Source organism: Erigeron canadensis, chromosome 7 (assembly GCF_010389155.1).
Source record: "Erigeron canadensis isolate Cc75 chromosome 7, C_canadensis_v1, whole genome shotgun sequence".
Taxonomy (NCBI): Eukaryota; Viridiplantae; Streptophyta; class Magnoliopsida; order Asterales; family Asteraceae; genus Erigeron; species Erigeron canadensis.
Genome location: NC_057767.1, coordinates 2,013,862 through 2,025,322, shown reverse-complemented (window position 1 = coordinate 2,025,322; position 11,461 = coordinate 2,013,862). Strand labels below are relative to the sequence as shown.

Below are 11,461 nucleotides of genomic sequence, written 5' to 3'. Positions count from 1 at the left end.
ACAACAATATGTTTCCCATAAGCAAGAACAAAAGTTATATACGTCACATTGTATGTTATAAGGCTTTCCTTGAAGAGCTTGTTATAATTATATATATATGGCTATCACTACAAAAAGACAAAAATAAATTTATCATTTAATCTTGATCATTGAAATTCAAAGTTAAATTAATCTTAACCATTAAAATTGAAGTCAAACTTTTTTTTTAAACATGGTAACTAATTTATTTTATTTAATTTATAGTTTATATTAATGGTAACATAACAATTAGTCAATTTCTACACTTGTTGTCTTCGTAAAAAGCATGCAAAGTCTTCATGTTGTATGCATCTATTTTCAACCAAATTTATATATACATAAAACTTCAATTTTATCCATGTACAAAAATGAAAATAACAAAATCCCCCGAAACAACAAACGATTAATTATGAAGTTGGTGTAGTTATATCACTATCTAATAAAATTTCTTTTAACTTTTTTATTTATTATAAAAAATAAAAAATTAAGTTTTAAATTTTAGTTTATAAATTAGCATTAGTTCATTAATATATAATAATAATAATAATAAAAATAATAATAATAATAATAGTTTGATAATTATAGCCTTTTGCTATCGATAAGATGCAATAAAGTATGATAGTTGAAATTTTATATATTATATATCTGATACAGTTATTTTTATGTATAATATTTTACCTAGACCTATAAATAAGTTCTATTAGGATCGGGTTGACACGTTGAAAAGTTTCTGACCCGAACCAAAGTTGAGTCGACCCAATCGTCTCGATTAATACATGGGTTGACATGTCAGACGAATTGTTTTAGGTCAAATGAGTTATTTTTCGTTGACATGTCAAATTGGTTGCTTTTGGATCAAATGAATTATTTTGAGTAATGTGGGTTGACCGGTCGAATGTGTGATACCCATGTAAACTTTTTTTATTTGGTCATTCAATGTGTAAAAAGTGAGGTTTGCTCTTTAAGTTTAAGTCAAATGGATTGTAGGTTGTTAGATCAAATGAGTTGATGGGTCGATGTACTATCAACATTGTATAAAATTTAAATATTTTTGGGTTGACGGGTTAACTTACTGACCCAAAAGGTCAAACCGACCCAAAATATCAAGTTGATGGGTTACCGCGTCTAGATATCACAACTCTAAACTGACTATATATATATTATATTATAAAAAAATGTACAAAGTTGAAGATAATTTATTTTTTCTTTTCTGTTATGGGCACCATATGTTTATATAATATATTAAAGGATTTAGTACGCGAGAATGAAACAAACTATGCCCAAAAATTTATAGTGTGCACGAACTAACGTTTTTTTTATTATATGCATAAACTTAGTAAAAATATTCAAATCATGCAATGTGTATACGTGGCATCCCATATAAGCTATCACGTGAAAAAAAATAAATTGAACATGCCACGTGTAAGGTTTTGATTGGTCGGTCACAAAAAGTTACTTGATTTAAACTTTTTTATTAAGTTTATGCATACAATAAAAAAAACGTTAGTTCTTGCACACTATAACTTTCTGGACATAGTTAGTTGCATTCCGGCGCACTAAACCCTATATTAAACCGACAAGAAATTATTATTTTTTGGTAAAAAACTTTTAAATTACTTGGTAACCAGTCGGTCATGCTATAATGAGAAAATATATATATATATATATATACATTCAAGCTTCGATATCCATTTAGGGTAAATTTCTATGAACACCTTAGTCCCATAGATATATTTTTTCTCTTAAGCTATCTAAAATAATACACAAAACAATCATAGCCTTTAAAATTAAAGGTCAAACTTTTGGTAAATAAGGTAATTTTTTAATGTTATATAAATATATTTTCTAATTACGACATGTATTTAATTTTTTAATTTAAATTTAAATATTTTACATAGCTAACGAAATTAAAATGGTGTTAGACTTGAAGAACCATTAAAAAGGAAAGAATTTAAAGCAGCGTAAAGTAATTTTCATCTAAAAATCTTTGTGCCAAGTGTAAATTAGTTTTGTTGCGTGGGATTATCGGTTGAGACATATAAAAAGAAAGAAAGGCTTCATAAAATGAGGTTTTAAACTTATAATTTCAAATCAAAAGTAAAAATAGTTTAAGTCATATATGCATTGTATTATTATACTAAAAGGGTACCCGTGCAATACAGCATAGGTGACGGGTGGTAGCGGTGGTGTTGTGACGGATGGCAACGGTGGCGATAGCGTTGTTAGGCATGAGCATGGGTCAAAGCCCGACCAGATCCGTACAAAACCCGACACCCGACAATGCAACAAAATTCAACCCGTCATTATCCTATTAGATATATGTTATGCCTTTTAGTATTAAAAGTTGGATATTTACACTTTTGTTGATTTATTTTATTTTTTTATATAAAGTTCAACACGTTTTGTGTACTCTTAAATATATATATATATATATATATACATATATATAGTTTTTGGGGTGGGTTATTTTAGGACCACCTCTTAGTTTAAGACCATTTAGGACATGTGATTTTTGTAACTTATACACCACCATTATCATCTACTACGATATACAAGAATTTTTTTTGTAAAAATACTAAGACTTCCCGGCGACGCGGTGGTCGGAAAATCATGGTGGTCGGAGATGATCATGGTGGTGTGTAAGTTACAAAAAAACACATGTCTTAAGATTGGTCCTAAAATAAGTGGTCATAAAATAACTTGCATCTATAGTTTCTAACATATATATATAGTTTCTAACCCGGGCAACGACCGGGTATAGATCTAGTTAGGTTTAGACTTTGAGTGTTTATTAAAGATCAACCATATAAACCTCTAACGGATAAAAAGGTTTACAAACTGAAATAAACTCAGGGGACATGCAACCCACGGTTTTGGTTTCTTCGGTTGTGTCTTTGGTTTTTGTGCTTCAAACAGGGTTACAGCTAAAGAGGGGCGATCTTCGCCCGCAATACCATAGTGTACCGTTCCCCATATACCATCATCTCTCATGCACACTCTTCTACCTAAAAGTATTTATATACGATTATCTTAAACATGACAATTTGCAACTAAGGAAAACGAACAACTTTGGACACGTTCTATTAATGTTTTCTAGTTCTTTTTTTCTAATTTTACAGAAAATGAAAGGGGTTTTTCATTTCGAAAAACAAATAAAAATTTTAAAATGTGTTTTAATTATAAAAATCTATTTTCATTTTTTATTATAAAAACTAAAAAATATGTTAAAGATATGACGTCATGAAAAGAAGAGAAGATGGAAAATGAAAATAGAAAACCATACAAAATGTATTTTCAATTTTTTCATTAAAAAATAAAAAAACATAGTTCTTTTATTTTCTTAGAAATACTTTTAGAAACTATATTTAAAGCATGTTTTATGTTTGGAAAAATCGAATATGCGGTTGACTGCAAAATTCATAAATGTAGTCACACAGATATATCATATAGATGATTGATATTTTACAAAAAATTATAATTAAAGGTAACTTCATAAAAAAAAAATAATGCAGTTAATTGCATTCAAGTTAAAACCTTTATGTTTTTCCATGTATTCTGGAAAACAAAAAATTGAAAACAAAGGTTGTTTTCCCAACCATCCGCACCCTTATCAATCCACTTTTGAAGGAAACAATTTGAGCTCAAAAACGATAATATTAAACAAAATGTGAAAGATTAGACTGGAGATTATTATTAGAGTGTATAAATATGGAATAAGAGTCTGACTTTCTATAAATGTTAAGCATGTAATAAAAGTATAAGTTTATAACTCATATGAAGATGAATCTTACAAAATACATTGTTTACATTCATAACTCGATGTAATGATTACAATAGATATTAACGAAAAAGGTAATGAACACACATGAGTCGATGAGCAATGTACAAGTACTACTTGTTTGGATTCCATACACCATCCCAATTCAGGTATTTACCGTTGTTTCCTTTGGTCACCAGCTACATATAACTCAAATGATACCCACACTAGCAAAACACATGGGTCCACCAGAGGGATTTGGAGATAAAACTCAGATAATACAAAAACATTACATTTTTATATAATCCATTTCTTTCAGTGATACAGTCAATCTGATAGGCAAAGCCAACAGGAAGTATCTGATCACCACCTTTAAAGAAGCATACCATTCACACCACGTGTAGCACCAAGTTGTATATACTCCTGTAACTTAGATAATACCGGTACTTAAGCTTGAAGTTGCATTTATCTTCAAGGACTTCTCTGGAACATAGGTTAAACCTGTAGTCAAAGAATGAAACCACATCACCGTCTCATCCAAACATACTTAAAACTCCCAGTATTTTTATCTACACAACTATCATATTTAATTTCTTCATGAACATGTTTAAGATATGGGCTACGTCAAACAATGACGCATTAAATAACCAAGAAATTTGCCATGGGACCACAATGCATATATCCAATATAGCAAGATAGTAAGAGCTCACTACAAGACTCATTTCATATCGATGAAAGGTGTAACATTTAATAACAACCAACACATCATAACAGACCATTAATGAAAAACTGATGATTCAGTTTGTTTATTGTTGATTAACTAACTACATCGGTTCATTTTCCGTTATGTGGAATTACCAACCCATTAGAAACCAAACTCACCGACTATAACTTACATGCTATTTTTCTGCTTTATAACTATTAGAAGTGTGCTTACCAATACCCATCACCCATGTGCCCCCCTTTTCCAGATTTCCCTTTACTTTCTTACTCTTCCTTGCTTCCGTTCCTTTGAAACATGTTTCTATATGTGCTTCTTGGTTCTCGAAAAATTTAGGTTTTATACCTTTACAACCCTAACAGACTAATGGCGACAAACATATGGTGAATCCAAACCTGTGGTTCTTGCTAGTTCGACAATGCCTGATTGGAAGTAACAAACAGCATGCAAATACTCAAAACTTTGAATAGACAAAAATTCTTTGATGTTTATGCTTCTATTAGATCTCTCTTTATGCAACTTCCATTATTAACCAAAACCTACCCGAACCATCATGTTTAACCGATAAGTGGTAACCGATCCATCTCTTAACTGACACACGGATCCGTTTCATTTTCATTTACCAAAGAGTTCGACTTTGGGCCTAACCAACCCATACTCGCCCATAATTGTGATGGTGGGGTGTCTTTAATCAAAAAGGATTATAAAATCACAGGATGTAGGTTCTGTCACATGTAGATATACAATTAATTGTGTCCCACGCAATTTCTAATACGAAGTATACCATGAGGTTGAGTACTTGAATGTGGCCCAACAGAAATATCACCCCTCCAACCGCAGAATAACTGCTAGTGTTCATTTATGGGGTTGTCTAAACAAACGCAAAATTCATTTCGAGTAAAATTTAAATCCAAACTACATGGTTGAACCAATAATCATCATACATAGCCATGCAATGGCGTTAATTTACATACCATGTTATGTCAAATTGTGCATATGCTTTTAGATATAGAAGTATAATAAACATATATGCAGTATAAGAACTTGATGAACATACCTTTCTCCTTAACGCTAATCTGTAAAGAATCTAGAGTAATTAAGCCATCAGTAAGAGGAAGTAACTCAAGCTTGATGGTCGCCGTAGATCTACCAGGAATACACCTGGTGCAAGATAAAACTAATTTCATAAATCATCCAGGAAATCTCAAACTAAAAAGGTGATGAACAAGATAAGTATGTATACCCTAAAGGAACTCTACTTTGCAACCACAAGTGTGTACATCCCAGATCACTTCTTGGAAGCACGTCAGTGATGGAAACTGTTTGATCATTGAAGGAGCTGCTTTGAGGCACATTGTCATGACTGTGTCTCTGATTGTTAGATGCTGAAGTGAGTGCCTTGAAGGAAATACTCTGTCTATTGTCACCACCAGTTCTATCATCAAAAGAGGTCATGGGTGATGTGGGTGTGGAATTTAGAGACACCACAGAAGGAAGAGAAGTAAATGAGGCTGGAGCAAGCACTGTTAGAGTTAGATCTTCTGATGTAAGATTTGATGCCTCAAGTGTTAAAACCTAAAATAAATTAACTTTATTATCATGAACTCCATTTATTTAGATTAATCATAGTCATGTTTTGTGTTTATAAATTATAATCAAATTGAGACCTGAACAGGTAACTGAGGGGCTCTGTCATCTGAACCAAGAGTTGGCCGTGACATTTGAGATGCAACAGATATCAAAAGATCCCTTGACATACGTGGTCGCCAACTTGTTGGCTGCTTGAAGAACAACCTAGATTCTGCATCCAAACTATGTGTTACAAGCCATATACCATTATATATCTTTGTTTCTTCTCTTCTATTTTTAAAGAACGGCCCTATGTATTCAGAAAGTAGTAATCTTAATTACCAGTACTCAGAAAGTAGTAATCTTAATTACCAGTATAGTTGCATCGACATGACACTAAAACAGCATACTTATCACCAGGCAGTAAACCAAGATCTACATTAGAGGGGACATGAACACTTGATGATCGATGTCTTCTCTCGCTTTGACACTTGCTGTTCCTCCACAGTGATGTTGCTGGTTTCAGAATGAACGAGTGTTCTTCCCCTCTCCTGTCAAAGGATGTCGAAACAATGATTTAAAAGAAGCAATATAGTGGAAGATCTAGTCTACTATTCACCAGTATTCACAAACACAATGTACCACCTACTCCTTTATGGAATTAAAAAAAGAGTTACAAAATGAAAATTTCTTAAAATCAAGCTGCAAATTATATGATATAGGGGACCTAAAACTTGAATTCATTTATATATCAAGTAACCGACATATAGTAATTACCGCCATAGAAATTCCATTAAATGAAAAAGTAACTATGTTCACGTATTAACAACCCAAAGAAAGTAAATATCTATTCACCAATGACTTATAAGGTTGATACAAAGCAGTAAACACCACTTCACCATACTTATATGACCATATTATAGGAAAATAACCCCACCCTTGCATGTCATGGATTAGACTCTTCAGAGATCCCACAGCAGCAGAACCTCAAAGTTCAGTAGCCCAACAAAAAAATTAGTAAACTGAACAAGACCAATGGGAATTGTGGTAAAGTGATCATATTAGATCTACTCTGTACAAAAAAAATTTAACAGCTAAAATTGGCATGATACGCAAATAACAAAATGAGAGAAGAATAACCTGAGGGCTAAATTTGGCAAGCAGTGGTCATTCCCCGCTTCGGTACATGCGATTGGTAAAGACAAAGGAGGTCCACCCTTGGAAGCCTCCTCGTGTATTATTGTTATTGTATCCAGATATATCACAATATCTGGCAGATGTGCCGGAGAAACATTCTGCATTTGAATAAATGTAAATTGGTTAATTACCATCTCCAATGACACAAAAATTAGTTCCTGGACAAAAGTTGTACGTTTAGACCTTTATCTGAACACACAGAAGGTCTTCTGTATTGCAATCAGCAACAAAAGAAGAGATCTCCACAGGTTGTATTATTTCAACTTTCCTCCTCCATCGTCTACCTGGGATGTAAATACCTTCTAGTCCACAGCGAACAGAAAACCTTTCTGGCTCCAGTGGGACACCACGGAAAGACAGAAGTCCTTCACCTTCTCCTTTTTCATCTTTCCCAGAACTATTAGATGAGAAGTGATCCTGATCTTCTAGATCAACAAGGCTTGATGTGGTATTAATGGGTGAAACTGGTGGTACGGTGTTTGGAGGAATGGAGGACATAGAATAACTCCTAAAGTGGCCAAATGAAAAAATGGGAGAAGCAGATGAGCCTGAAGGATTCATCTTTGTAGAGGTGCTACGAATATTTGAATTGGAGCTCAATTGCGGGGGAGATATGGAACGAGACGGAGAAACCAAAGAATTTTCCAAAGGAAGCAACCACTTCAAGAGATCTCCACAAGAATCCTGATTCAAGTAACTTGAACTTTCGTCATTTACACTTCTCACTTCATGTTTTTCAAACTGAATAATTTCTAAGACAGGTTCTTTTAAACATTCCAAGCCAATGTTTAACTGTAACAGCACCTGCATCCTTACAAACAAGAAAATGGGATACAATCAGTGACACACACATCCTTTCAATACTATACTTTGTACAGCACTGAGGATGACTATAAAAGGACCACTATATAACTAACCAAAGCATACTCTCTTCCTGACAAACTAGTATATAAAACAACTTAAAGATACCACTTTCAAAAACATACCACTATATCTCCATTAGCAAGTGAAACACATTTAAACCCATTTCTTGCCACACCGCCTGAGGTACTAGCATCAAGACTTTCTCTATCAACTGAAGCGTTCGAAAGGGTCTTATTATCATCATATGCACTGAACTTTCCACCAATCATTTCCGTTGATTCTCTAAATGTTTCATGGGGTTTTCTTTTCGACCAAAGTGGCTCATCTGCCTCAGCAATCCGCGCAAAAAAGTGGGAATTTCTAAATTTTTGTAGCAACACTTCAGTTTGCCTTCTGTGATCTTCCATCCTGAGAAGAGATTCCCCGGTGGAAAAATCCTTCTGAAGTTCAGTTTTGCCACTATCATTTTCATCTGAATCATGAGCATTAGAACTTGAAGAAGCCACCTCGGGAGCAGGTGAAGATCCATGTCTGATTTCACCATTTTGCTTTTTGGCATTTCGGCCAATGCCATTCTTACTCATCATTTCAGCAACCTTGAAGGGTGTGATAACTTCTGTATCCTGCTTATATGCAGACAAGCATGCTAGAACATGAACTTGTTCTCCTGGAAATAAAAAAAAAATAACAATAAGGCTTATGCATGGAGAGAGAGAGAGAGAGGGGGGGGGGGGGGGGGGGGTATACCTGGGAAAACAAAAGGGCGGTCAAAAGATCTAAAAGATAGCATATCTGGCTCGTTATCCCAACTATCAGGAAGCTCCTCTGCAAAAGTTATTGAACAGTAATTATAATTCAACATAAAGAAAGACAATGCAAATAACATTAATAAAATCACCCGAGACTCCAGATTCGGGCTGTAAACCAAAGAAGACAATAGTGATGAGAGAGAGAGAGAGAGAGAGAGAGAGAGAGTACTGGTTGGAATGGTGATCCATCCTTGTTGTTGAGAAACGTCGATATGTTTATCAACAAGAGGCTTAGAAGTTAGGAGCGGAAAAGCAGTTCCCCCCTGAGCAGTTGCATAATCATCAACAGCAAAAGAGGCTAACGGGAATGGATCGTGTTGTTCAGCAGCAGCAGCAGCAGAAGATACAAAATCCTCTAATGTTGGAGTGGGAGGGTGCTTATGCAACGGTGGTGGTGATGGTAGAGGTTGAGCTGCAGTCGCTGACGACTGAGACCGCAACCCCAGAAAATTCATTGCCTCTCAATATGGATCTGAAACAATTATTATTATTATCATACAAAAGTATAGGAAAGATTGAAATGTAGTTTCAAATTGAACTCCAGATTACTAATAACAAGTTGGATTGATAATAATGTAATTATACGTCTATGAATTATATAGCAGGGAAGTAAAATGTATAAGGTAAGGTAAGGGCTTAGAGAATTCTAATTACTTAATATATCTTATTCTTCTATATTACTCATATATGGAACAGATGATGGAAATTTCTGTTAGAAAGATTAATTTTTTTTAATCAGTTGCGTAAAATGCAATGGAATCCTAAAAAATTTACTACATGACAACAACTTTTTAAGCATTCGTAATAATATAAACTTACAATTTGATCCATAATAAGAAAAAGGTTTTTTTCACATTCGAGTGATCTAATATTCCACACCTTTGAAAATTTTAATGACACCTAGGGATCGAAATCGGGATTGGTCCCTTACGATACGAATCAAGCAGGATCGGACCAAATATCGGTCAATGGTGGTCAACGGTCTAATGGGTCTGAAAAAACGGGCCCGGGATGAAGAAATCAAAGAGGAGAAGAGATACTTACTTGTTGATTGGACAGATGGATGGATGGATGTGGAAGTGTGGAGGCAAAATTGAAAGCACAAAAACCCTAAAATGTTGCAAAGAAGAAGACGCCTTTAATATTATCTGTGTATAAGCAGGGTAGGGGCAAATGCCAACAAAATGGGGGAATGTAATTGAACAGCTTCTCCGGTGAGATGGCCGGATTTTAGGTTCTGATTGATGACGATGATGTCTATAGATCTCGGGGCAGTCCTGTGGGTAGTAATTCAATAATTTAAATACAAGAATACTACTCGGAAATTACCTTCATTTTTACAATTTTTTTTAACTAAATGTCCTTATATATCATCATCGTTAAATTAACTATATTACCTCATTTTATATTAATTATATTTATTATAGTCTTTAACATTATAATCATATGCTACCGTCACCGTAACAACACAATAAACATTATTGTTAAATGTTATAATTTTCTTATATATAAATTATAATAATAACTAAGGTTATTCTCGAGCTCGAAGTAAGAAATTATCAAATTAGTATAATCTAAAATTTTGATACTCATATCATTAACATCTCTAGTCACTGTTAAAATGAGATTATGTTTCAACTTTCGATTTATTTATTGTCAGTTCATACAAACCAAATGATTTTCTTCAAACAATAATTAATGCTTTAAACTTATATGTGTTGTAAAATGAGTATTTTTCTTTTATTTCAAAGGTGAATTTATATTATCTCAAAATTATTTACAAAACAAATACTAGTACACTGGACATATGCATGTACTACACAATCTTCTATTCTAGATATAATTCAAGACTGCTCCTACACCAATACTTCAAAAGTATATGACTTGCCCTATATACACTTGCAGAAGCAGTAAACATCAATCGGATCCATCCAAATTAGTGCTAGAATAGGAGTACAATGGTTTGACTTCGAAATATAGACTAGCTACTTCAATTCATTTTAGCAGTAATGTGTCGATAAATATATATATATATGTATATGTATATTTCAATATAGAAAAGTATTATGATATGTCTACCATAAAATTATGAGCTCTTTGGAAAAAACATATCTTGACGATTTTTATATATTTGAATAGAGATAGAGATGTGACTTTTTGTATATCATTATTAATTTATTACGTCTTAAGGAAATTGAGTGTTATTGTTACATTTTAGACAAATCTAAAATATAAGATAAAATGGACTTGTTACTAGTAAATGTATAACGGGAGTTTATTTGTATATCAAATAATTAAATTGAATTAAATCTCTAGCTAGTTTTGGTGCATGCATGGATCAATTTATTTTCATGGATGTTATTCACATGATCGATAAAAACCTTGATTATGTAGACATAAACATAGTCGTACATGAAAAAAGAGAAGAGGATTCCCTCAAGTTGGTTTTAACTTGAGCGGTCAAGTTAAAAACATCTCATTCTTTAGATTTAATCCAAGGGTTGAGATCTCTCTAACATGACTAGT

General features: G+C 33.3%; 1 protein-coding gene across 1 annotated transcript; it reads right to left on the bottom strand.

Moving 5' to 3' along the window:
* Window positions 1-3,744: 3,744 nt before the first annotated feature.
* On the bottom strand, window positions 3,745-10,255 carry LOC122607494. The gene is made up of 11 exons (XM_043780474.1): window positions 9,980-10,255; window positions 9,105-9,407; window positions 8,874-8,951; window positions 8,249-8,793; window positions 7,446-8,066; window positions 7,206-7,360; window positions 6,438-6,616; window positions 6,164-6,297; window positions 5,740-6,071; window positions 5,554-5,657; window positions 3,745-4,276 (listed from the first exon to the last, which is right to left on the bottom strand). Exons 2-11 carry the CDS (start codon window positions 9,388-9,390, stop codon window positions 4,206-4,208), a joined length of 2,505 nt encoding a protein of 834 aa, XP_043636409.1. The 5' UTR covers window positions 9,391-9,407; window positions 9,980-10,255; the 3' UTR covers window positions 3,745-4,205.
* Window positions 10,256-11,461: the final 1,206 nt, after the last annotated feature.

What these genes read in the sequence shown, in the direction of transcription:
- LOC122607494 (XM_043780474.1), bottom strand. Translation starts at nt 9,390, where the DNA reads ATGAATTTTCTGGGGTTGCGGTCTCAGTCGTCAGCGACTGCAGCTCAA. An exon ending in TTCTGTGTGTTCAGATAAAG is followed by an intron (nt 7,361 to 7,445) that starts GTCTAAACGTAC and finishes ATTCAAATGCAG; the next exon opens with AATGTTTCTCCGGCACATCT. An exon ending in CAAAGTAGAGTTCCTTTAGG is followed by an intron (nt 5,658 to 5,739) that starts GTATACATACTT and finishes ATCTTGCACCAG; the next exon opens with GTGTATTCCTGGTAGATCTA.